This window comes from Hermetia illucens, chromosome 6 (genome assembly GCF_905115235.1).
Source record: "Hermetia illucens chromosome 6, iHerIll2.2.curated.20191125, whole genome shotgun sequence".
NCBI classification, from domain to species: domain Eukaryota; kingdom Metazoa; phylum Arthropoda; class Insecta; order Diptera; family Stratiomyidae; genus Hermetia; species Hermetia illucens.
This window is the reverse complement of record NC_051854.1, coordinates 52,573,223-52,597,946: the sequence shown is the minus strand read 5'-3', so window position 1 is coordinate 52,597,946 and position 24,724 is coordinate 52,573,223. Positions and strand designations below refer to the sequence as shown.

The 24,724-nt window shown below is 44.8% G+C and overlaps 1 protein-coding gene across 1 annotated transcript; it reads left to right on the top strand.

Moving 5' to 3' along the window:
• The first annotated feature begins 4,011 nt into the window (after positions 1 to 4,011).
• LOC119659113 (dnaJ homolog subfamily C member 3) lies at positions 4,012 to 24,702 on the top strand. The gene is made up of 4 exons (XM_038067035.1): positions 4,012 to 4,501; positions 21,945 to 22,055; positions 22,210 to 22,409; positions 22,528 to 24,702. Exons 1-4 carry the CDS (start codon positions 4,411 to 4,413, stop codon positions 23,608 to 23,610), a joined length of 1,485 nt encoding a protein of 494 aa, XP_037922963.1. The 5' UTR covers positions 4,012 to 4,410; the 3' UTR covers positions 23,611 to 24,702.
• Positions 24,703 to 24,724: the final 22 nt, after the last annotated feature.

Below are 24,724 nucleotides of genomic sequence, written 5' to 3'. Positions count from 1 at the left end.
ATATTGGAACTGTGGTACTTTCTTGCCAGTCAGATGGTGTTCTACGTTCCTCAATAACCCGATTTAAGAATTCACTGAGCCACAGTTTTGGGTCCTAGCTCTTCGCTCAGATGCAATGTCGTCAGCTCCTGTGGCTTTCCTCGATTTCATGCGTTTTATTGCCTCCTCGGCTTCAGATGTGCTGATGAGTAGAACTGCTCCAAATGTCGGAAATGATTGTAGAAGTGGAGGATGAGCAAATTCTTCAGTTGAAATCTGCTTGACATATTCTCGCCATCTATTCGTTGCGGCTCGACTGTTGGTAAGCAAAGTATCGTTCTTGTCATTAACGCAACAGAAGTGTTCGATGTCTTGTGTGCGTTCGTTTCGGCTTTTTGCAAGTCGATACAGATGTCTCTCGCCATCCCGAGTGTCCCGAGATTTTTGTAATGAGCTGCTCAGGTAAAAGCGATCGCTTTCTTTGCTTCTTATAAATTTGCCAATTGGCGAGCGTTTTATCATCGAGAAACTTGTGGTAGAGGCGTTTCTTTTCACGGACCTTCATTTCAACATCGTCATTCCAAAGCCAAGTATCTCAGTTGATATACCGCTTACCTGGCTTGGTGACCTCCAGGGTTGCAAAGGCCGCTTTGTGGATCGCGTCTTTGATTTGGTTCCACGATTCTTCCACATTCGTAATGGTTGGTAATCGCGTAAGTAAGATCATTTCTTCTTTCTTCTCGCGAAATCGCCACCATTTAATCCGCGGCAGGCCAAAGCGTTCCTGACGCTACTTTATCGGTGGCTTAATTCGCAAGACGGCAATCAATGGCCGATGTTTAGGTGCGATGGTCTCATAGGGAACGGGTTTGCAATCAGTGACGGTGATACAATGTTGCCGTCTTATGGGAATATAGTCGATTTGCGTTTTACTATTCCCACTATAAATTTTAGGAAGATGAGACAATCGTTTGATGAACCATGTATTCATAAGTACAAGGTCATGGGTGTCGGCAAAATCGGTTACCGTTCGCCAGTTTCATTGTGCGCTACAAACCGCTTTCCCCATGGCACCAGTTACCGCCTGCATTTTAACCCGCATGACCACCAAGGTCGCCGGCAATGATGATATAGTAGTGAATAGTGCAATTAGCTGAGAATGATGAGCTTCATCAGCCGGTCATCAAATCTTTCGACTTCCGGCTTGGATCTAAGGAATTGGTTAATGGGTCACCAATTAGCATTCCTGAAGTCAGGTGCAGTTAGGGACGATGGACATATGACCCAGGGAGTTGGATATCAAGGATAATGGCATCGTGGTCACTGATACCAGGAACGGTTTCGAGAAAGGAAAAGGTATTTGGGTTCAGGTGTACGTTGATATTACTGCTGGTCAGGCAGTGGTCAAGTACCAGGTCCTTACGTTGTAAGTAGGAAATGCCGGGCTAAAATGGGAGAGAAGTGTAATTGATTGAGATTTACCAGCTGGACGGGGTTAGTTTCCGCAGAAGAATCTGAAGGTAGAGAGGTCGGTGGGGTCAAAATGTTTTTGTTCTTTTTCTTTAGCCTTTGTGCCGTTCACAAGCGGGGTTGGCTCGTCGTGATCGGTTTCGCCATTTGGCTCTATCAAATGCCTGATCTGGGTGCAATCTCGAGGCTTTTAAATCCCCATCCAGCGTATCAAGCCACCGTTGTTTCGGCCTGCCTTTTGGTCGTTTACCATCGACTTCGACGTTCAGACCAATCTTGGCAAGTGAATTCTCGTTAGCACGAATTGGGTAACCATACCATTCAAGACGCCTCTCTTTCTTTTCCACGATCGGTGTAACCCCATAACGATCGCGGATATCCTCATTTCGGATGTGATCCAAACGTTTGACGCCACTAGTCCAACGTAACATCTTCATCTCCATTACCGGTGAGGTCAAAATGTTGAGAGGGAAACGACATAGATGAAGCCGGATGTGGTTTCGATAGAGCCGATTGTTGCCTCCAGGGATTTAATTGAATTAGGTGGAAGGAAAAGTTAAATGGTGAAGAACTTGTCACAGGCTAATATTTCGTTGCTTTCGGCGAAGCTTTTGGCGAGACGTGCTGGGATTTGGTTAGGATGGTGTTTGTCAGCTCGAAAGAAGTTAAAATTGGGAAATGCGGGACTATGACGGTAGTGCAGGATGATTTCCTACAGAAACACTACTTGCGGGTAGTGCTCGCCGAGAAACACCAAAGAATTCGTGCCTACGAGCCCGATCGACTAAAGGGTTGATGTTCAATTCAATGATCCTAACATTAAATACCTAATTAAATGCCAGGAAGTTTATCATCGTCTTGAACATCGTTATAAACTGTTGAGATTGTTCAGTAAATTACCGAAGATCAGGGACAGTTGGGTTGGTGGGTGTTCGGGAAGTCGGTACGTTTGGGTTGCCGTCGACGAAAAAAGCGGATGGCCGAGTGAAAGAGGGTGTTGATATCGCACGAGGTTTGCTGGGTTGGATCGGGTTAGTCTGGGATGGAGGGGTCCGTTTGTTGGCGTTACGTCTCATCGTAATTTTGACAAAGTATGGGCACTTGCGGTAGTAGGCAGCGTAATCGCTTGCACTGCAGTTCATGCACTCGGGACTTTCGTTCGATGTCTTGGCACTCACCTGGTCCGTGTGTACCGTCACATTTGAAGCAGCGATATTGGAGGTGGCAGTTCAGTGCTGTATGCCCTGCCAGCGCTGCAGATTTTTCTTGTTGATGATTCGCTCGAAGCGGACCAAGCTGTGGTTTATCGTTTTTATTCGTGTGAGATCGTTGAACTCGAAAGAGGCGTCGAAAGTAACAAGCCAGAGTCTCAATCTACGGCCCTCTTGCTTAACTTTCGTTGTGACGAAGGGTTTGATGGAAAGCACGCTAGAGATCGCAAAGATCGAAAATCTCCTGTGGGGTATATGTGTGGTCTAGCCGGCTAACTTACTCATGTCCTGACGCCGTCCATGCGTCAAGAACCATTGTCCTTTTCTCGACAGGACCGGGGCCCATCCAGCCGTGTCGACTGATGTGGACGCCCTAGCATTTTTCCGAAGCTTGTTTCTCGATCCGATCATGTTGTTTCTTACAATATTGGATGCATTTTCTTGACCGGCCTATCGCAGCAGTCATTTGTCGAACAGATGGCTGTGTTTTGGGAACCTCTTTGCTGAGACGAAGGGATTTATGTGTGCCATTCAGGACGGTGTGGTCGCCACTCGAGCTTATAAAAAGCTCATAATGAAAGAGCGGGTGGAAAACGAGCAGTGCAGAATTTGTGGTTCGGCGTTAGAGGTGATAAGATGATTCACCAAAACCTTGCATACAAGCATGGGCTGATCACGGGAACATGTCTGGTTTACTGATATGAACTGTTATCCCCTATAATAGCAACATTGCACGGAAATACGTGGAGAAGGTGAACTTTGAGCCATTGGCTTGGGAAATCGAAGAAATTTGGCGTCTCGAGCATGGTTGTAGTTCCCATAATATTGTCAGCTACAGGTATCGTACCTAAATCCCTCACGGTTTCCTTTGATGTCCTGGGACTCTCACAGTCCGGTTCAAATCATGCAGAAATATTCTATTCTGCATACGTGTCGATGTTACTGAGAGTTCTCGGCGGATATGTTTAAATGTTATTTTAATTTGACCAATCGTGGATTTGTCTTTCACATTATATTCCATATAACTCGCCTATTGAAGTACAAACAACCAATTTCCAAAAAAAAGCCTACATAACGACGTTTAGTGAAGTTTTTTTCATTTCTGGTCGCATGTTTTATAGTTTTGTCAGAGGGTGTATATATGGACCACTTTTATTGACAGTTAGATAACATCGGATAAGCACACAAAATCATAGTTGAGATTGTGTCCAGCCTAACTAATTTTCAAAATCAATTTTCACCACGATCCACTCATTCCTCTCCACCCACCACACAATCCGTACGGAATCTAATCAGCTGTCAAAAACTGTCAATGATTTGGACCAATCCGCATCGACCACATCTGAGCCGTAGTAGTTATCCCTGTTCCACTCCCAAGTAACCACACACTCGCCCGGCCTCACTATCCCCCGCGAAAAGAATTCACTTTTGACGTGTGTCATTTTTCCACTACAAAAATCAAAGCAACGAGATTGGCGGTGTGTCACTGTGTCATTTGCCGTCGATAGTTCACGCGAAGATTTCCAATAAGAGATTTCCACGCGATTTGAACGGGATAAAAACGAAAAAATGTCCAAATCTCTTTGATATAGTCTCGGAGTTGTTTTGCTTCTAATTCGACTGAAAATTTATATTGGAATCATTGACCAAGTGTGACCGGAGAAAATTTTCAAATTGTGGCCGTCGCGTAAAGTTAAGAACGCGTTTGTGAGAAAGCATCGAGAAGTGGATAGCGGTTGCAAGAATAATAATGACTTTGCGTGCCAGTGAATTCATGCAGCTGGGCGAGAAGAAGCTCGCCGCGTGCCTCGTCCTGTTATTAATAGAATTGTTCATGGAAGGTAACTGTCGCGAAGAGACGCATTCCTAGAATGATTTCGTAAATTTGGCCGGAGAGCGGCCTTGGTAGAATGCTCACTGCTCTGTTGTGGTTGTCTCGTTAATTTACTTTACTCACAATTGTTCAATGGAAGCGAAAAACAATGAAAATGACCCAGAAGTCGTTCAGTTGCAGGCAGCAGTGAGAGTTCATTCATCTGCGCGTGAGAAAGGCGCTAATTGCAAGCCACCGACTGCGGCCTTGCACCTGTTGCAGTCTGCAGCTGGGCGTTGATGCTCGGATGGCTGAAAGTGCATTCAGAAGGTGAAATCTCCGGCAAACAAAACCCGCTTAGATTCTGCCTGATCACGTCATTTTAACTACGGATTGACCACGTAAGCCTATGCTTGCAGACACCTTGTGGGTGTCTTTGCTTTTTCTTTGCATCGTATTTGGAGATTTGAAGGTTTGCCTTGCTTATCGGCTACGTCTAACCAGTATCTGTTCCACAACAACGATCGCGGACGTGTCGATCTGCTATTGGGCTGGACAATGCTCAACGGTTGCAGTAGACAAAAGATAACACAGAACAGAAAGCAGTTTCGCTCCGTTATCTGATGAAACGATGATAGCGACATCAAATTTAGATTTCTTCGTTTTCGGTTCGACTTTTGTTGAAGTTTAAACGAAAGATTGCATTTACTTTGAGCCCGGCAGATGGTGAAGGTAACGCAGAAATTTTGCTTCAATTTGTCCGTTGCCGGCAAATGGCTCTGAAGAGTGGACTACAACTGCCAAAGTGTCTAACGCTAGCTGACGTAAACAATTACTTGATTACGTATCTTCTTCGCCAATTTGATGGAATGAATAGTAATGAGCCTCTTTGCCGGTAATTTACTATTTAGTTGACAGCATCTATGGTGTGAATTGATCAGGCGTCCAAGGTCACTCTTGAGACAGCAATCAGACAATTAGCATTCTATTAAGACCGCTGACTATTTTATTAGAGAGGGAAACAGCATTGGTAGTCTATCCTTAAATATTGTTTAATCTGAATAAAATAAAATAAGAAAACTGGTAAACAATTATAGACTATAGTTAACGGGCTTGCTGTGTACGATAAAACTCGACGAGGGGAGGGGGTACGTAAATATACATTTGCTACTTAAAACCAGTATCCTTAAGAGTCTTAGGGATACTCTACTTCTCCCGCTTAATCTCTGATTCTTAGAATTTTAATAAAAGTGAAAATTTCTGCTGAAATTGAAACCTCTGAAAGGAATAGTTGCGTGATTTTATCTCTGTTCTGAGGAGCAGCCTCCGGAAAATTGTGAGAAGTTTAAATCCAAATTTCATTTTGTGTAAGGGTTGAGGGACACTGTTCGAGAAACGCTTCAAAAACAATGTTCGAAAAATGCGTTCTTTGAAAATACTGGGAGCGGAATTCTTTCGAGATTCAACCAAATTCACGGTTGGGTGAGAACGAGTTGATATCAAAACAAAACACAAAGATTAGTGTTAATTGATTAATTTTATTGCCCACACAAAGCAGGATGAGAAAAAGAAACGAAAAAACGAAACGAGAACGTGAAAACAGTAAAAAAGCGAATTGCGCGTGAAAGATGATAAAACCTCAAGCGGAGATCTTGATAGAGAACCGCTGTAAAATGTCCTGGTGAATTGCCGCTTGAAATCCATTTTGACTTTGATGAGAAGCGGGAGATTTGAACATTCTCCCCACCTTCTCCACCCGTTGGAGAGGTTTAACTTGATAAGACCTGAGGCTGAGAATCTCCCTCGGTGGTTGAGACTGACAATAATACCAATTTTGAAATTGGTCGCGTATATGTGGAGGTTGAAGTTTTGAGGGTTACCACTCGAGTGAGACCATCTTTGCCGGGATGCGTTTGAATAACTCTGGCGAGCGGCCACTTTGATGGAGGAGACCGCTCATCAGAGATGAGAACCAATGATCCTTCTTTGATGTCATGATGCGATGTTTTCCATTTAGAAATGGACTGATGTGACTGCAGATATTCCGCTGACCAGCGTTCCCAGAAATATTGTAAACGTTCCTGGATCCGTTGGAAATGAGAGAGGCGTGAAGTCGGTACATCGGTGAGTGTAGGCTCAGGAATGGTGTTGAGGGGAATGAAGTGTCCAGACGTGAGGGCAGAGAGATCATCTGGGTCCTCAGTGAGAGCGCTCAGCGGTCGTGAGTTGAGAACGGCTTCAACTTGTGCGAGGAACGTCGAGAAGTCTTCGTAGGTGAGAAGCGTGTCGGCGATCGTTCGTTGCAGATGGTATTTTACGGATTTTACCGCTGCTTCCTACTTTCCACCCATATGTGGTGCTCCAGGTGGATTGAATTTCCACTGGGTCCCGTCATTTGCGAGAATTTGGCGCAAATGCTGCGATTTTTGTACACTGCTGTTGAGAGGTTGCTGAAGAGTGACGTCAGCACCCTTGAAATTAGTATCGCAATCACTAGTAAGTGATTTGCAAATCCCACGGCGACTAGTGAAGCGGCGAAATGCCTTGAGGAATCCTTCGGTGCTGTAATGCGCGACAGCCTCGAGGTGGACAGCAGATGTTGAGAGACATATGAAGACGACAATCCAGGTAGGTTCGAGTTCCGCGTCCTTGATAATATTTGAGAGACACTGGTCCTGCGTAGTCAACTCCCGTATGCTCGAACACCAATGAGGGCTGTACTCGTTTCACAGGAAGTTGGCCCATTAACTGCTGAGCACGTATTCCTCGTATACGTGTGCAGGTGATACACTTTTGGATGAGTGATTTTATCGGGGCTCTGCCTCCGATGATCCAGCAGTATCTAGGTATGTAGTTCAGAGTGAGCTGTGTTCCTCCATGTAGAGTACGAGAATGAGCGTTGGCGATGATGAGATGTGACAGTACGCAGTCTTTCGGAAGTATAGGCGGATGTTTTCTATCTTCGTCAAGCTGAGAGTCCTGAAGTCGACCACCGACTCGTAAGAGTCCAGTTTGGTCAATGCGAGCTGTCAGACGTGATAGTGCATGAGACTTGGGAAGAGGTTTGCCTTGGGAAAGGATACGAATTTCTGATGCGAAGTATCCTTGTCGTGTAGTACGAATCCAGTGGGTGAGAGGCGCTTGCAAATCCGCTGGAGTGAGAGCCGAGATGCTAATTTTGGAGTCTGGTGTCCGTTTGAAGACTGCTACTGCACGTAGTAAAGTAGCCGAGTCAAGAGATGATCCAAAGGCAAAGATGGAGTTGATGAGACGACATGTTCTGCAGACGATCGCATTTCCATGTCTTCATGAGAGACATCAAGTGGTGAGAATGAAGGCCAATGGTGAGAGGGTTTGGTTAGCCAATCTGGACCTGACCACCATAGAGAGTAATTGATGAGTTGAGAGGGGTTTAAACCCCGCGACGCAATCAGCTGGATTCTGCTTGGTGGAGATGAATTTCCACACTGCTGAGGGTGAGATTTCATGAATGTCACGTACTCGGTTCTTAACGAATTCCTTCCAACGAGTGGGATCACTGTTAATCCATGCGAGGGTAACCGATGAATCTGCCCACAAAGTAACTGGCACGTTGATCAAGTTGAGAGCCTTTTGCGTGCGTGAGATGAGCTTCGCGAGGAGTAATGCGGCAGATAATTCTAGTCGTGGAATTGTGAGACGTTTGAGAGGAGCAACTCGAGTTTTTGCACAAACAAGAGTTACTTTTGATTGCTGATTTGTATGAGAAACTCTGATGTATACAGCTGCAGCCATTGCAGTTTGTGATGCGTCTGAAAATCCGTGTATCTCGACGTGTGAGAGGTCAGATGTGAGATTTAGCCAGCGTGGAATTTTGAGGTTTGCGAGATCAACCAATTCACTCCTGAACGTTTTCCAACGATGAGTTATCTGAGGAGTTAGTGGGTCATCCCATCCAATCTTTTCTAGCCATAAGTCCTGCATCAGAATTTTGGCTCGAACAATGACCGGTGAGATTAATCCAAGAGGATCAAACAACTGAGCTGTTTCTGAGAGTATGATGCGTTTTGTAATGGCCGAAGTTTGAGATGTACGGCCTGTAAAAGTCAAAATGTCCGGAGAACATTTCCAAGACATTCCGAGAATTTTACACGTAGACTCATCGAAGTGGTGAGATGTATTGCTGCTTAGACTTGATGAGTTGACTTTACAGAACGATGGATGATTGCTTTTCCAATTCGCTACTGGAAAACACCCGGTGAGACAGAGCGCTTCAACCTGAGACGCGATTTCATTGAGACGTGAGAGAGTATCAGCACCTCCAGTGATGTCGTCGACGTAGCTATCCTTTTCAAAAGGTTCGATTGCTAACAGGAACTTGTGGCCCTCGTCGCTGAGAAGTTGTTTAAGAACGCGACATGCTAAGTATGGCGCTGGCTTTGTACCGTAAGTAACGGTTGCAAGATCGTACATTGCAGGCTCGCTGGTGCTTGATTGATGATCCGTCCAAAGTATTCTCTGGAACTTCCAGTCATCTGGATGAACATCTATTTGACGGAACATTTTGGTAATGTCCGTTGTAAAGATGAATTTGTACTGCCTTACATACAGCAGTACATCGAAAATGTCTGCTTGAAGTTTCGGACCGGTATGCAACGTATCGTTGAGTGAAATTCCTGTACTTGATTTACAGGACCCATTGAATACGACCCTCAGCTTCATGGTAACACTATCTTCACGCAATACGCCGTGGTGAGGAAGGTAAAAGCTCTCAGTAGGTGATGACTTATCTTCTGAGACTTTTTTCGTGTGACCCAGCGATTCGTACTCTTTTAGAAAATCTGAGTACAACTTAAAAAACTCAGGCTGGTGAGAAATGCGTTTGATGAGCCTATTGAGCGATTTTTTAGCGATATGCTTCGTTTGTCCGAGTTGTGGAGCATTCGATTTGAAGGGTAGGCGCACCACATACCGACCTGTACTGTCGCGAGTATGTGTGCTTTGGAAATGTGCTTCGCATTCTGCTTCTTCGGCGCTGAGCGAATCCTCCCGATGAGACGAGACATCCTCAATTTCCCAGAATTTGGAGATGTTGTCATGTAGCTGCTCATTTGAGATGGTAAAACCCGTATGGGAAGGTGCACTGGATGATGAGCCAATGACTGGACCAAGAATTGTCCATCCAAACATGGTGTTAAAAGCCGTAGGCTCATTTGGTGAACTGGATTTAACTCCAGATCTTAAGATTTTGCCGTAGAAGTCTGCACCGATGATAATATCAATCTTGCCAGGTGAGAGGAAATCTGGGTCAGCTAGTTCCAGATTATGAAGATGAGGCCAACTCTTTGCGAATATTTCGACTGACGGCAATTTGACGGTGAGATTCGCGAGAATGTGTGCGTTGAACTCTGCCTGTTGAGTTGAGAATCTTGAGAACAATGTAATGTGGTGGCAGCTCCTTTTGTTTCTCCAGATGAGACACTGCCTACTCCAACAATTGGAATGTAGACATTCGAGACAGAGAGGTTGAGAGTGCGAAAGAGTTCCTGAGAGATGAGGGTGATCTCCGATCTTGGATCGATGAGAAGTCTTACTGGATGAGAATTCCGTGACGATGTTAAGATGAGAGCTTGAGCAGTTGGACGAGATATGATTTCCGATTTGAGGTTTTGATGAGACTTTCGCACTGAGTTGAATGATGTTGAGATGTGAGATGATGACGCTAAATCCTGGAGATATGAGCTGTCAGTTTGAACTGACTGATGAGAACTACACCAAGGTCAATCTTGTGTTACCTTTTCCTGGCTGCTGGACGTTGTTGGATTAGCTAAGCCGGGTTGAGTGTTCTGATGAGACGGCTTGCTGAAGAAGCGGGAGTGGTGCAGCATTGAATGATGTGGGGCGCGACAAATCTTACAGCGCCTTGTACTGCGGCAATCTTTCACTTGATGCATACCCAGACAGTTAATGCAGAGGGCACGAGATGTTGCCAGATGAAACCGCTGATCTGCGTCTAATATCTGGAAATTCGGACATCATACTACAAAATGGTTTCCTCCTCCTTGTGATAGCCATAGTTATCTGATGAGATTGAAAAGTTGGTAAAACTGAGAATCACTGCAAATGTTCTTCGTATTGTAACACGCGCACTCACAGGATCGCACCACTGAGTCTAAAATCGCACTTTACAATAAATAGTTCGGAGTACTCGGCAAAAACTCGAAGTTCAAGGCACAAACTTCACTCAACACAGTTTCTTACAAAGTGCAAGCTTAAAGAAGCCCAAATCCGGCTCGACGGACCAAAAAATGTTCGAGAAACGCTTCAAAAACAATGTTCCAAAAATGCGTTCTTTGAAAATACTGGGACCGGAATTCTTTCGAGATTCAACCAAATTCACGGTTGGGTGAGAACGAGTTGATATCAAAACAAAACACAAAGATTAGTGTTAATTGATTAATTTTATTGCCCACACAAAGCAGGATGAGAAAAAGAAACGAAAAAACGAAACGAGAACGTGAAAACAGTAAAAAAGCGAATTGCGCGTGAAAGATGATAAAACGTCAAGCGGAGATCTTGATAGAGAATCGCTGTAAAATGTCCTGGTGAATTGCCGCTTGAAATCCATTTTGATTTTGATGAGAAGTGGGAGATTTGAACAGACACTAAGACCGCACCGATTTGATATCGGACCTTGATACCGGTATGAAACCTCAGAATGCTCGCTTTTTACAATTCGAGTAGGAATCCCAACGATATTTTGTTGTTGTAGACTTTAGTCGTCCCACGATTTTGCGGCAGGCTAACAGAGAGGGCTAAGTTCTCTGGTCCCGCCCACGATGATCGTACGCCTTTGGCCTATGTGTGCCAGTTGCCATTCGGTTTTTGGGCACTGGGCCCTGTGTTGCTAGACTCGTTAGGTTAGATAACCCACGTATGTTTCAATACGTTTTGTGCTAACACGTCAGCACAATTGTGTCGGAGCCTGTCCGAAAAGGCAGGACACGTGTTACAAGTTTAGATATAGCTAAAGTTTTTAGATGATTGTGGTTAGGCTATGTTGTATATTAGTTTTAGTTTAGATTACTGGGGGGAGCCGCAGCTCCGAGCACTCAGGCCATTGTTAGGCCCATTGTACTATCCCCGTAAATCGCATATTCAATTGTTTCCCGCCTACGGCGGCCTTTAGTGAATCTGAGTGGTCTCAGAGACAGACAGTATGCAAATTCTTCCTTGAAGAAAACGTTGCCAAGGTGTCTTCGTCTGAGATCTGACGATGCCGGGCAGCTGCATAAAAAGTGCAGGGCCGTCTCCTCCTCCTCCTCACATTGGCTGCACATAGCCGAAACCACTACCCCAATCTTTTCCATATGGTAATTTAAGGGGCAGTATCCCGTCAAAAGCCCTACTAGGGTTTTCATGTCCCACTTCTTAAGGGACAACAAAAATGCCGCTCTAGTGGCCCTAGGCTCTTTTACAAGAATTTTCTCTTGCTGGCAAGAGTCCAAATTTATCCACTCGGTTGCGTGAATCCTTGCAATTTCACCCTTCAGAATAGACATGACATTAAATGGTCGGATTCCAAGAGCTGTAGTCCGGATATCTGAGTGGTTAGAGCGCAAGGCTGTCCTACGGAAGGTCGCGGTTCAAATCTCGCTGATGGCAGTGGGATTTGTATCGTGATTTGACGTCGGACACCAGTCGACTCAGCTGTGAATGAGTACCTGAGTCAAATCAGGGTAATAATCTCGGTCGAGCGCAATGCTGACCACATTGCCTCCTAGTGTACCGTTACGGTCTTGAATGAAGTGCTCTAACACACTTCAAGGCCCTGATCCAACATGGATTGTTGCGCCAATGATTATTATTATTATTATTCCAAGAGCTGGTTCTGGCCCCACCATTGTGAATCCAGACCCTCGGCGAGCCAGTCTGTCAGCCTCCTCTTTACCGGCGATGTTAGAGTCCCCCGGCACCCACATCAGGAATGTTTCGTTCAGTCGGCCAAGTTTCAGCAGCATCTGATGACAACGGGCGAGTTCTATAATCGGATTCTCCGAGAACACCCCTGCGCCCCTGCATCCTCCATGATTAACCCGTCGGTGAAGATTATTAGGTCTGTAATCTGAAAAGACTCATGGCCATTTGTCGACCATTCTTCTCTTTCGGTGATTACGACAGTGTATGTCTTTTCAAAAACGAATCTGGAAAGCATATGATCGGTCGGTATCAGGGCTACCGGATGTTTTTCAACGAATTTCCAGATAGACGCATGATCGTATGATTGGCCGCCTTTCCACACCCCAATGGTATCGAGCCTATATGCGTCGTGGCCTGCTTTCCGTTTCACCTCCAAGTGAATGGGGGGTAAATTTAGGATAGCTTCAAGTGCCGCAGTCGGTGTCACTTACTGTGTCCGCAAACTTGCCGGTAATTATTACGAGTAGATCGTCCACAGATGTTTGCACGAAGACTTTTTTTGTCTTCCAGGAGCCACAGCAGGGTATCCATTACCAAGAGCCATAACACTGGAGAGAGAACCACTCCCCGGGCAGCCCCTGAGACATCCCGCTTCAATAGAGTGCTGTCTCCGTGGATTTGCCTTTCTGGTAGGCGTTGTTGCCTATGGTGAAGTGGCCACTTAGGAATGTGTGTATCCCTTCTGAACCGATCTACTAGTCTTTCTAGTCCTTTTAGCAGATAGGACATTAGACTGATCGGTCGAAAGCTTTTTACGTCTGTGTAAGTGGGCTTTCTTGGTTTGGGAATGAATAACACCTTTACATGCCATTTAATTGAAATATAAGCGTGTGCTAGGCATGCAAGATATATATTCCGAATATGTAGACCCAGGGCATCCATTCCCTCTATTACTGCAGACTTGTATGTATGGAACGTGTTAAATACCGATTTTACTCGCTCCAGTGATGCTACTTTGCATGCCAGATTCCATTCTCTCGGTTGAGGGCTGTATGCACCTGTTGGCCCCGAGATTAGAATTTGGATACTGCCTGGGAAGTGCACTTCAAGCAAATGGTTTGCCGTTTCTTCATCGCTTTCTGTGTACCTCCCGTTTTGTAAACGTAAATATCCCAGTTTCTGGCTACGCTCTTTGACCAGGATCCGCTTTGAGGTTGCCTCAAGAGAGTTAGTCTCTTCGCAAAAGCGTCTCCATGGTGATTGTTTAGCCGATCTTATGCTCTTCTTTAGAGCCTTCTGTGCCTCTTTATAGCGATTCCAGGAAACGCCTGAATCACCCTTCAGAGCACGATTGAGAAGCATCCTTGTCGTTCTCCTGTTTTGACAAATCCGAGTTCAACCATGGTGTTTTACCCTTCTTTGGCATCTGGAGTGGACAGCTTTCTTTGAAAGTTTCTCTCATGGTAATTATGATCATCTGGGTTGTCTTCTCAATTCCAGCAATGGATTTGATGCGCTTCCCAGGGATCGTGACTCGCGCGCTCAATTCTATTTTATACATCACCCAATCTGTCTTCCGCGGACTCCGAAATGGAGTGGGTGGAGGTGGACCCATAATAATAATAATCGTTGGCACAACAATCCATATTGGATCAGGGCCTTGAAGTGTATTAGAGCACTTCATTCAAGACCGTAACGGTACACTACAGAACACTGTAGGAGGCAATGTGGTCAGCATTACGCTCGCCCGAGATTATTACCCTGATTTGACTCAGGTACTCATTCACAGCTGAGTCGACTGGTATCCGACGTCAAATCACGATACAAATCCCACTGCCGCCAGCGAGATTTGAACCGCGACCTTCCGTACGACAGCCTTGTGCTCTAACCACTCAGCTATCCGGGTGGACCCATGCCCATTACGAAATCAATGCGTCTATGATCCGTGTGTGTGATATCGTTTGATACTCTCCACTCTCCGATCAGAGCCGCGATATCAGGAGATGCCACCGTAATGTCGATGATCTCTCGCCTGACCACGTTGAAGAAAGTGAGTTCATTACCCAAATAAAGGATCTGCAAATCGGTTCCTACTAGATACCCCAGTAGTCTTGATCCTCTTGCATTGATGTTCGAACTTCCCCAGCATATGTGGTGACCATTGACATCACATCCTGCTATTACCTCCATGCCTCTATTTTTTGCATATTGGATAGCTCTGATGAATGTTCCACTGGGAACGTCTTTTGCTTCGTATATGCGGAGCACCATAGTATCTCTTTATCTCCCTGTTGACTTTTTAAGGTTAACTTAGCCGATGTGGTGTCACTATAACAGAGGTCGTTAACCAAATTACCCTGGAAATTTTTTGAGACTACCATGCAGGTGCGGGGTGGATCGCTTCCATTGGCATACAATAGGTCAGCATGTTGGAAGTTTAGGCTCCTGACTTCCACACCAACAATCCACGGTTCTTGTATGAGGCATATAAATGTCTTGCAGGTATCGATCCGACGACTGATAAGTGCAGTCGCCGCTTTACAATGCTGCAAATTTATTTGGGAAATGTGGCACTTCATCTACGTTTCAGATGAAGATGCCGAGGGCTGCAGGTCCCCTTCAATGGTTTTAGGAGCCGAAACTTGTAACGTGACGGTCCCCAGTCCTTAGTAGAGCCCGCAGCCCGATTTTTCCCGAACCTTCTTAACATCTGGTTCGGGAACGCCGACAGTGAGAAAAGTTCCCGGAGTGTTGAGGTTGTTCTGCACACCAAGTTGTTCCTGAACCCCAGGACCATCTCGCTCTTCTTCTGGAAGCCAGAGAAAGCACTTTTTGATCGATGGAAGCTCAGAGACCCTTTTTAAGGTCAGTCGCGCACCCTCTCACACGTCGTTGAGGGAGGAGCAGTACTGCCTGAGCCACTCGTTCGTGTCTTCGTCGGCAAAGTTCAGCCGTAACATTTTACGGTATACACCTACCGACTCAAAGCAAAGCTTAGTGCCTTGCGCGGACGCAGTCCTTACAGCTCGGAGGAGTTTCCTCCTAAGCTGTTCGCACTGCTGAGTATCGTAGCCGGATGGATTAGAGTCGTCATACAGGACCCATCCATCGGAGCCTTGGCTGCAAATGAAGGCCTAGCCGTTGCCGGCCGAGCTCTTTTTGCTGCCTTTTGTGTCGAAGAGTTAGGATCGTCCGAGAACCGCTGTCGCTTCGGTTTCCCCTTAGCCGCAGGTGCTCCGAACGCTTTTTTCCCTTCAATCTTAGCACAGCTCTTGGGTTGTGCATTGCGCGGAGGTGGTTTGCCCGAAGACGGTTTGCTCGAAGGCCGTTTGCCCGGAGGCGGTTTGCCCGAAGGCTGTTTGCTGTCCGTGGACAGCTGCTTACCCATGGGCAAGACTTTAGCCTCAGCAGGTGGCGCCGATTGGAGCCTGGGGTCAGGAGTGCTGACAGAAGGAGCCTGCTTCGGCTCGTCCGTTAAGGACTGGGTTCCAATTGGATTGGTTCCCACCTGAGTAAGTGGGGAATCTGCGTCTAGACTCAGGTTCTCTATCGATGAATTTACGGTTGCCCCTTCACTCGGGATTGGATCGCCACGATCGAGGTTTAATTGTGTTTGCTTAATAGGTTTATGTTTTTTTCTTTTTTCATAATTGATTGCTATGGCCTCAATTTTATCGGATAAAGTAAGTCGATCTCGGCAGAGCCCCTTTTTGCTGAGACAAGGCTAGTTGGAACTGGGGGTCACCTGGTACCCAGAGTTCACTGTTTACGGTAACATCTTAACCCCTGTGACCATTCAGCCTTCGGCACGGTAGTCACACCTTAGCTTGGGGTTTCGATTACCGCCCGTTTCGTGGAGGATGTTTCTTACTGAGCTCCCTCACCACGACAAAGTAGGTAATCGTCGATGAATGTTGTATATTACTAGCTCTAGATTTTGCATTATTTGCCATTTCACGTTTTGTTACTATGTCAGCTTATATCACATAATCGTGGTTGGTCAAAGGGTAGTATAGGTTGATGTAGTGCAATCATTAAAGCTTCCAACCTCCAGGTTCTTTCAGTCAAGACCGATTGACATAAAATTTGGGGTGGCAGTAGAGAGTAGCATAAGAAACGAAAGTTATATAGCGTCTCCCCCCTCTGGGGTGGAAATTTTTTTCGAAATAACTACAGAAATCAATTAAATGATCGATTCTAAGCAAAAAATGTTTAGTGAAAATTTTTTGTACAAGTAGTTTTCGATTTATTGATGTACTAACCTGTCGTTTTTTCAACGAAAAAATGCATGTTTTTCAACGGTTTTTCGAAAATAGCTCCAATGAATGTTTTCATTTTTGTGTAGGTACAATATGGACAGAGTTATGGCTCGTCACTCGTAAATTCGTAATGTCTAAAAAAATAATACTTTCAAGGTCAGATAACGCAAAATCAGTAACTTTTGCTGGAAATTGATCTAAAGCTCTTTTAAAGTGCTTGAAAAGGCCTTTCAAATGAGATAGATAGAATAGAAGTCAGTGGAATAAATAATAATGGAGCTATGATCAAAATAATGTAATCACTTGAATTGGAATTGAAAGTAAGTCGAATCCTTTGAGAATCCACTGTATCTAACCCCTTGCAACACATTCTGAAAATTTGGAGGATATAGAGTGCGAGGCGGACCTCGACATCATAAAAGTTTTGTTTCTTAGGACACTCTCTACCCCCATCCCGAATTTCGTGTCAATCGATCTTGACTGAAGAATTCGGAAGTGGCACCCAATTTTCGGCTTTAATGATTGTACTAATGGTGGAAATGATTTCATTTCTATTTGGAGAAGCAGCCTTTATCGGCCTGATAAGATGGGTCACAATTTCCTTGTCGTAAAGATATTAATTAAAATAATTCTGAAACGTATTAATGAACAGCTTGAATTTTCGATTGGCAAGGAGTAGGGTGGTATCTGCTCTGGATCATTTGGTACGAATCATATCAAAATCTTGCGGATTATTGTAGAAAAGTGTGGCGAGTTTACATTCAAATTTCATTTTCCGCCTGGATTTGATGTCGGATCGGTACGAAACCCTAACCCCGTCTTCGCTTATTTTTGAAGCTTTGAACGCTAAGCCCCAAACGAGGGTTTCGTGGACTAAAAAAAGAGGGAGTAAGTTGTTCCCAGTCTTGTGATTTGGCGTGTAAAATACACTCAAAGTCTTCCCTGCTTGTCATAAGAGGCGACCAAAAGAGATAGAAATTTGTGAGCTAGTAATCTGAAAATGTTGAACCTTTATTTCTCAGAATGCTTACTTTTTCCTACTCGAGCAGAAATTCCAACAATATAAGCTGGACATTTTAGGCCCAAGCGAAGAAAGATGGTGGGACTCTGGAAAGTACTGCTTTGCCACACTAATGCTTTTGTACTCTGAAAAGGCCTGTTGTCCCTGGTGGCTATTGCAATATGTGCTCTCTTGACCTGATTTCTGGCAGACTTCTGACTGCAAGATTCCTGTCCAAGTTAAGGAGCATCACGATTATACAGTGCTCTGCACCAACGGAGACTTCCGATATAGCAAAGAACGATGCTTTCTACGAGCAATTACACGCAGTTCAGAGGAGACTTCCCCTCGTGATTTGAATGTCAAGATGGAATTTGACAAGAACTTGCTTGGATATGTATGATAATAGAGAAACACGGTCTTGGCGCAACTTCCACTGGCTCGCTGACGTCCGCCTCGAAAGGGATCACCATCTGATAATCGCTTACTTTCGCTTGCGTATTATGTCCGCCACTTCTCTTCCAGGGTTGGAAAGCTACGACTCCCAAGTTCAACATCGACCGCTTGTATGAGCTGTCTTGCTGATCGGATGGCAGATATATTGAGTGACCCGCTTGGGAATATCGATGTGCCATCAAAAATGCTCGTCAGCCACGTCCCGGAGGGGCGTAATAAGATTTGCCTGACTACAGAAACGTGAAAGCGAACGAAAGAGTTTGAAGTGTATACCGCATCACGAAAGAAGTTGCTTATGGTCGCAAACCTTTCGATAGTCTTGTGAAAGACGTCAACGGTCGACTTCTACTTCATGATGGCGAGCTATTGAACGGGTTGAAAGAACACTTTATCATGGTTCCTAACCGTACCACATTCGGTGATGTTCCTCCTCTTTTTTATCGCTGCACCTACAGATCTGCGTACGGAAATCTTTGGAATCCGAGATCTTTCACAGAGAGTGGAGGAAGGGGATGATCGTTACGATTCCAAAGAAGAACACCCGTTTTGAGTGTAACAATTGGAGTACTATCTGCAGGCATCCGTCGCAAAAATAATAGCTAAAATAATCCTGGAACGCATCAAAGCAACCACTTCCCTTGACTCATCTCCCTGGCGCTTGTATATGGCTTGGCGCTCCTTAGCAAGAAGGGCAACGGGGATCACTCCCGCGGCCGGTTTAGAGACAGTGCGGTACGCAGACGCCATCGGCAAAGCTCCCCGTCTCTCTACTTGCGCGAGACTTTAACGATATACCTCCTTGTTAAGAGCGGGAGCCCATACCTCTGCGCGGTAGAGCAGGACAGACTGCGTTGAACTCATCAAGAGACGTCGCTTGCTAGATATAGGACCCCCAAAGTTTGCCACTAACGCCGAAACTCCAGCTGCAGCCTTGTTCGCTGCTACTTTGATTTGCTCAAAAAAGCTCATCTTTGGGTCAAGAGTCAACCCGAAGTACTTTACCGCTGGTTTTGACTCGATTATCGGCTCGCCGAACGATATGGGACGCAGGGTCGGAATTCCCTTTTTAGTCAGGATGAGTACTTCGGTTTTTTCCAGTGCAAGGTTGAAACCATGAGTCGATCCGCTTACCCGTCGCATCAATATGCCGAGACTGCTTTGCGCCTGTTCGACAGTGCGTCCAGCAACAAGCGCCGCGTCATCATCTGCATAACAGACCATGCGCGACTCTTCTGGCATGTCGAGTTTAAGTAGACTATCATAGGTAGCGTTCCAGAAGTCCGGCCCTAGGATGGATCCCTGTGCTACCCCTGACATGACCACCATCCTCCTTTGACCCTCTAGTGTTTTATAGAGCAGGGAGCGGTTCCTCAGATAGTCCCTCAATATCCGTAAGAGATAGTTCGGCACGTTGAAAGTATTGTCTAGTGTGCCTAGAATGTCTCTCCATCTTACGGAATTCAAGGCGTTTCTGACGTCAAGCGTCACGAGGAGCAATGCCAGTTCGGCGGCTATATGCCTCCGTTGCCGGGGAGATAAATCTCGCTTCAGCGAGTCTACTTCTGATGAGCTTTTCGAGCACTTTCCCAGCGGTGTCAAGCATACATAGTGGGCGGTATGAAGACGGCAATTCGGGGTTGCCTTTCTCTTTATGGATCAGCGCAAGTCTCGCAACTTTCCAACGAGCAGGGAAAATGCCCTCTTTCAGGCAAGCATTGAATGCGCCGAGCAGTAGGTCTGGCCGGTGTTGGAATACCAGTGATCCCTCTGCTGGAATACCATCTGGTCCTGGTGCCTTCTTGTTTTTCATAGAGAGGACTGCTTGTTCCAATTCTCTTATAGAGAAAAGTGGACAGTCCTCTGCGCTCTCCGCGCCGACGTCGTCATCCAATATGGGGTGCACAATGCGGTCCATCTGATTTGCACTCCGACATTATGATACATGTCTCCTCCCCGTCGCTTAGACGTTGTGTTAAACGTCGGAGCCTGTGACGCTCCTTCCGGAGCTCTGCGATTTCCACTGTCCACCAATACATGGAATGTTTACCGCGCCTCGATGCCTTCCTGGGCATGGAGGCTCCGCAGATCGTCGTTATCAGGTTCATAACTGAATTTACGACAGTGTCAGCTGCCGCGCCACCGTCCCCAGGAGTACCCTCCAGCGTGGAACCAGCTGTTCCAAGAGTTCCAACAGGTGTGGGAGTTCGCAGAGGTGATACCAATCCGGACATTCGCGTTTGAAGGCCTTTTCTACCTCGTTCTTTTCTGTGAGACAGTCAAAGTCTCGGATTTCCAAAGAACACGTGGGTTCCAGGCTGGAAACCAAAGCGACCTGCTTGGTACTCGTAGTGTTCTCGTCGGGAAGCGCGGTTGTTTCTGCTTCCTTCGGATTTTCTCTTATTTTCCATGTCCGCCTATAATATGAAATCCTGTCCAGGAGCTCCTTCAGTTCCATCAGCTCGTTTTTCACCTCCTTGCCGACGTTTTTCTGGAGGAACGTCGCAGATCGCATGCGCTTCACAACTGTCGCGCCTTTCCTCTTCAGTTTGCGCCAGAGTAGTCGACAGTCCTCCCACTCGGCTTATATTTGGTTAGTTTCGGCAGTTTCCACTGTGCCTCTTTCCGCAATTATAGCACTGCGGGGTATGGTCTGGGTTCCTGTTTCCGTTGCAGGTGCCCCATCACTTTGCGAGTCCTTCTCTCCATCTGCGCCTCCCGATGTCTCGTCGGGTATTTCAACATTTGTTGCGTCCTTCGCTGGACGCTGGGGCGAACGGCGCCTTTTCGTACTGCGAGCCAACTCACTCTCCACTTCCACTATCTCCTCGTTTGGTTTGTTGTTGCTCACACGCCACAACTACCACCTTGCTAGGCTCACATCAGCCCATCGACAAGGACTTGCCGACGGCTCCATGTGCCCCGGCGTGTATCGGCCATTAGCAGTTCGCTCTTCACCGCGAAACTTTTCCGAGGCTACTACCTAAGACGCAGGTATAATACCTGCCAGCTAGGGGGTCAGAACTACTTGCTCGGTCACCTCGGGGACGCCAGTCCCTGTATCGTAAGCGACCCGTTAAGGATCGTTGACGATCCCTGAGGGAGCTAAATTCTCATTTGCGGAACTTACTTAGCACCACCTTCAATTGCTTTCCTTGGCTGTTCTATAAAGAATAGGCTAAGCTTTTTTATTGCAGCCCTTCGAAAGATGATTTTCTTCTCTGCATTTTCGATACAGGTCTTATCTAGTGTGTATACCATTACGTTACGACGTTAACTCTACGTCTCTACGTCAACACTTTAATTTCAAAGCCCTTCTGTGTACTTTTTATTCCAGTTCAAAACTTTATCTCTGAAGTAAATTTAGCAGTCTAGACTGAATCTTTTCATTGCTGGGAGGTCGTTATCAGTTTGACTTCATTCTATCCTTCGTAAGATATCGTATGAAACGAATTGTTTACTCATTCGATTTTGAGCGATTGGATTTCGGACCACTGAAGGTTTTCTTATTCAAATGAATGCGTAGTTGTTTACTGCAACGACTGATTTGATCAAATGTTTATTTTTGAAATCGTAGCGATATCTTTTGACCAACTAAGTTAACTATGCATTGATTTCAGCGAAATATCTTTGTATATGATGACCCCCGCATAATTTACTTTTTATATTAAAAAAACAGGAATAACCAATGACATGGATTACTCATGGAGTTTAAGAAAAACTCGTTTAAAAATGTACGATGGAGAATATTCTACAATATTAATTTTACTCTCTATTCAGCTATAAATAATCGAGAATACTTGAAACATCAACTTGCACAATCTAAATCCGCTAATGTTTCCCTTTCATTATATTTCCAGGAGCTGAAACCGCATCACGATCTGAAATCGAAAATCACTTAGAATTAGGACGTGAATTACTAGCAAGAGGCCAATTATCAGATGCATTATCGCATTATCACGCAGCCGTAGGTAAGTCTCCCCCACGCTTGTTCAAAATCCAGTCATTCATTGAATAGCAACGCTGCCCATTTTATTCATGCGTAAAATTTGATATTTATAAAAATAGATCAACGCAACGTTGAGATGTGTCTGAAAATTCAAATCATATTTTATTTTTTCACAGAGGGGGATCCAACCAACTATCTGACATTCTTCAAGCGAGGAACTGTATATTTAGCATTAGGCAAAGCGCGATTCGCGCTAAATGACTTCACACGAGTATTAGAGTTGAAACCCGATTTCATGGCCGCTCGAGTTCATAGGGCGTCCGTTTACATGAAAATGGGAGATTACGATCATGCCGAGTTAGATTTTCGCGATGTGGTAGGTTGAGAGTTTTACACGTTTCATTTGTATCTCAATGTACGAATTCAGAATAGAATTTCGGTTAATTTGCATTTACCTAGTTCTTGACTAATTTAGTATAAATGATTGTCTACAGCTCGATGAGGATCCTTACAACGAGGAAATTGGCTATCAGTACCACAGAATACAGCCCGCTCGACAACAATGGCGAGATGTTCAGGATGTGATTTCGCGCGGGGATTACAGCACTGCAATAATCCTGCTAACACAATTACTAGAAATTTCGCCATGGTCAGCGTTGTATAGAGAAACCCGTGCAAAATGCCATGTAAAGAACGGCGACTCGTTGGCAGCTGTTTCAGACATGCGATCGGTAAATCGCCTCTCTCAAGACAGTACCACTGGTTATTATAAGCTAGCTGTACTCCTTTACGAATTAGGACACGCGACTGATTCTCTGAAGGAAATCCGAGAATGTTTGAAACTTGATCCAGAGCACAAAGACTGTTTTCCATTTTATAAGAAACTGAAAAAGGTCGAGAAGGCCCTTTCGGAAGCACAAAACTCATTAGAAGAGAAACGCTACACTGATTGTATTGAATCCGCTGAAAAGGTATTAAAATTAGAAAAAGATATAGAAATGATAATTTTCGGAGCAAAGCAGCTATTGTGTTCTTGCTACACGAAAGACGAGCAATACACACTAGCCGTTTCGAGATGTAGGGAAGCCTTGGAAATCGAAAAGGACCCTAACGTATACTGTGATCGTGCTGAGGCTTTCCTGGGCACAGATATGTTTGATGACGCCATTCACGACTACCAAGCGGCCTTAGATATCGACGAAACACTTCATCGTGCCAAGGAAGGAATCGAAAAAGCGAAACGCCTTCAAAAGCAATCCGAACGAAGAGATTACTATAAAATTCTAAATGTGAAACGAACAGCAACCAAACAAGAAATCGTGAAAGCATATCGAAAAGCCGCACAAAAATGGCATCCGGATAACTTTCAAGGAGACGAGAAGAAAATCGCTGAGAAGAAATTTATTGATATTGCAGCCGCTAAGGAAGTTCTAACGGATCCTGAGAAACGGCAACAGTTTGACAATGGCGAGGATCCCCTCGACCCTGAGGGCAATCAGCATGGCTTCCGTGGCGGCAATCCCTTTCAGCACTTCCAGCATGGATCACCGTTCCAGTTTAAGTTCCATTTTAATTAGTTTCTATTTATTTATAATATTTAGAGAGAATCGTGTACTATGTAAATATAGTATAGGAACCCTGTGAGACGTGACGGTATCGGAAATTCAGAGAGTCTCTGTGGAGTTTGTAAATAGCTTTAAAACGGATAAGCAAAAAAATGGAAAAAGAAAATTCGATGGCAATTATTTTAATAGAAAAACGAAATAGCAACGGTGGTCGGACGAGTCATTTGTTCTCTATCAAATTCGAACTTGAATTATCACTCGTTACTCTTAGTCAAACACATACTTTATCTGGCATCATTCTCACTGTCGATCTCATCTGAAAATTAGACAATCAAATATTAGCTGGGCCCAAATATCAATTGAATTGAATTTAGTGTCCCCTCGGAGAGGTGTCCCCGCCTTTCGCCTGTCGTACATACCAAATAATTCCCCCGACTCGACCGCCGTTGCCCTCCCTAGTTGCAGATGCTATGAATTTTTTCGTGAAATTATCATTTCCTTTCGATTCCCATTTCAGTTGCATTTTACAATCACAAAGCTAGAACCATTTTTCGACACTTCTAATGATATTTATGACTGTAAGCACTCACAATAATGAATTCAAAAATAAATAATAAGAAGACGAATTTAAGTATTGAAAACCAACAGAAATCTTGGGATAAATTCTTTGAGACACTTTTCATCTTTGATTACATTTAAGTGACTTTATTTTGTATTCTCCTGAAAGACTTGAACAATTTTCATTTTTGTTTTTGTGATTTTTCGTTGAAATGACTGTCAAGAGAAATTCTGGTATGTTGTTGCGCTGATTATTACGCTCGTTTGTATTCTTGCAATAGATTTGCCTATTTGTTATCTTGGGTTGCTCGTAAACTCGCGATTCATTTTACGTGGCCATATAATCGATTTAGTGGCTGGTGGGGGATAGAAATGTCTGCTTGATGCAGGATTTTTTTCGTGGCCAATTTAACAACTGGGCAAATCAAATTCTTAGAGTGAATTTCTAAGGAATTTATGATCAATAATAAAATGTAAATAGCTATGCTATTGTAAATTGTAAGTAAATATTAATCATAAAAATAAAATACAATTTTTTGTAAATTAGTTTTGGTGTTTGAAATTGTGA

Excerpts from the sequence above, each read along its gene's own strand:
- LOC119659113 (XM_038067035.1), top strand. The coding sequence starts at position 4,411 with ATGACTTTGCGTGCCAGTGAATTCATGCAGCTGGGCGAGAAGAAGCTC. Across the intron at positions 4,502-21,944 it reads AATAGAATTGTTCATGGAAG|GAGCTGAAACCGCATCACGA; the intron begins GTAACTGTCGCG and ends TTATATTTCCAG. Across the intron at positions 22,056-22,209 it reads GCATTATCACGCAGCCGTAG|AGGGGGATCCAACCAACTAT; the intron begins GTAAGTCTCCCC and ends ATTTTTTCACAG.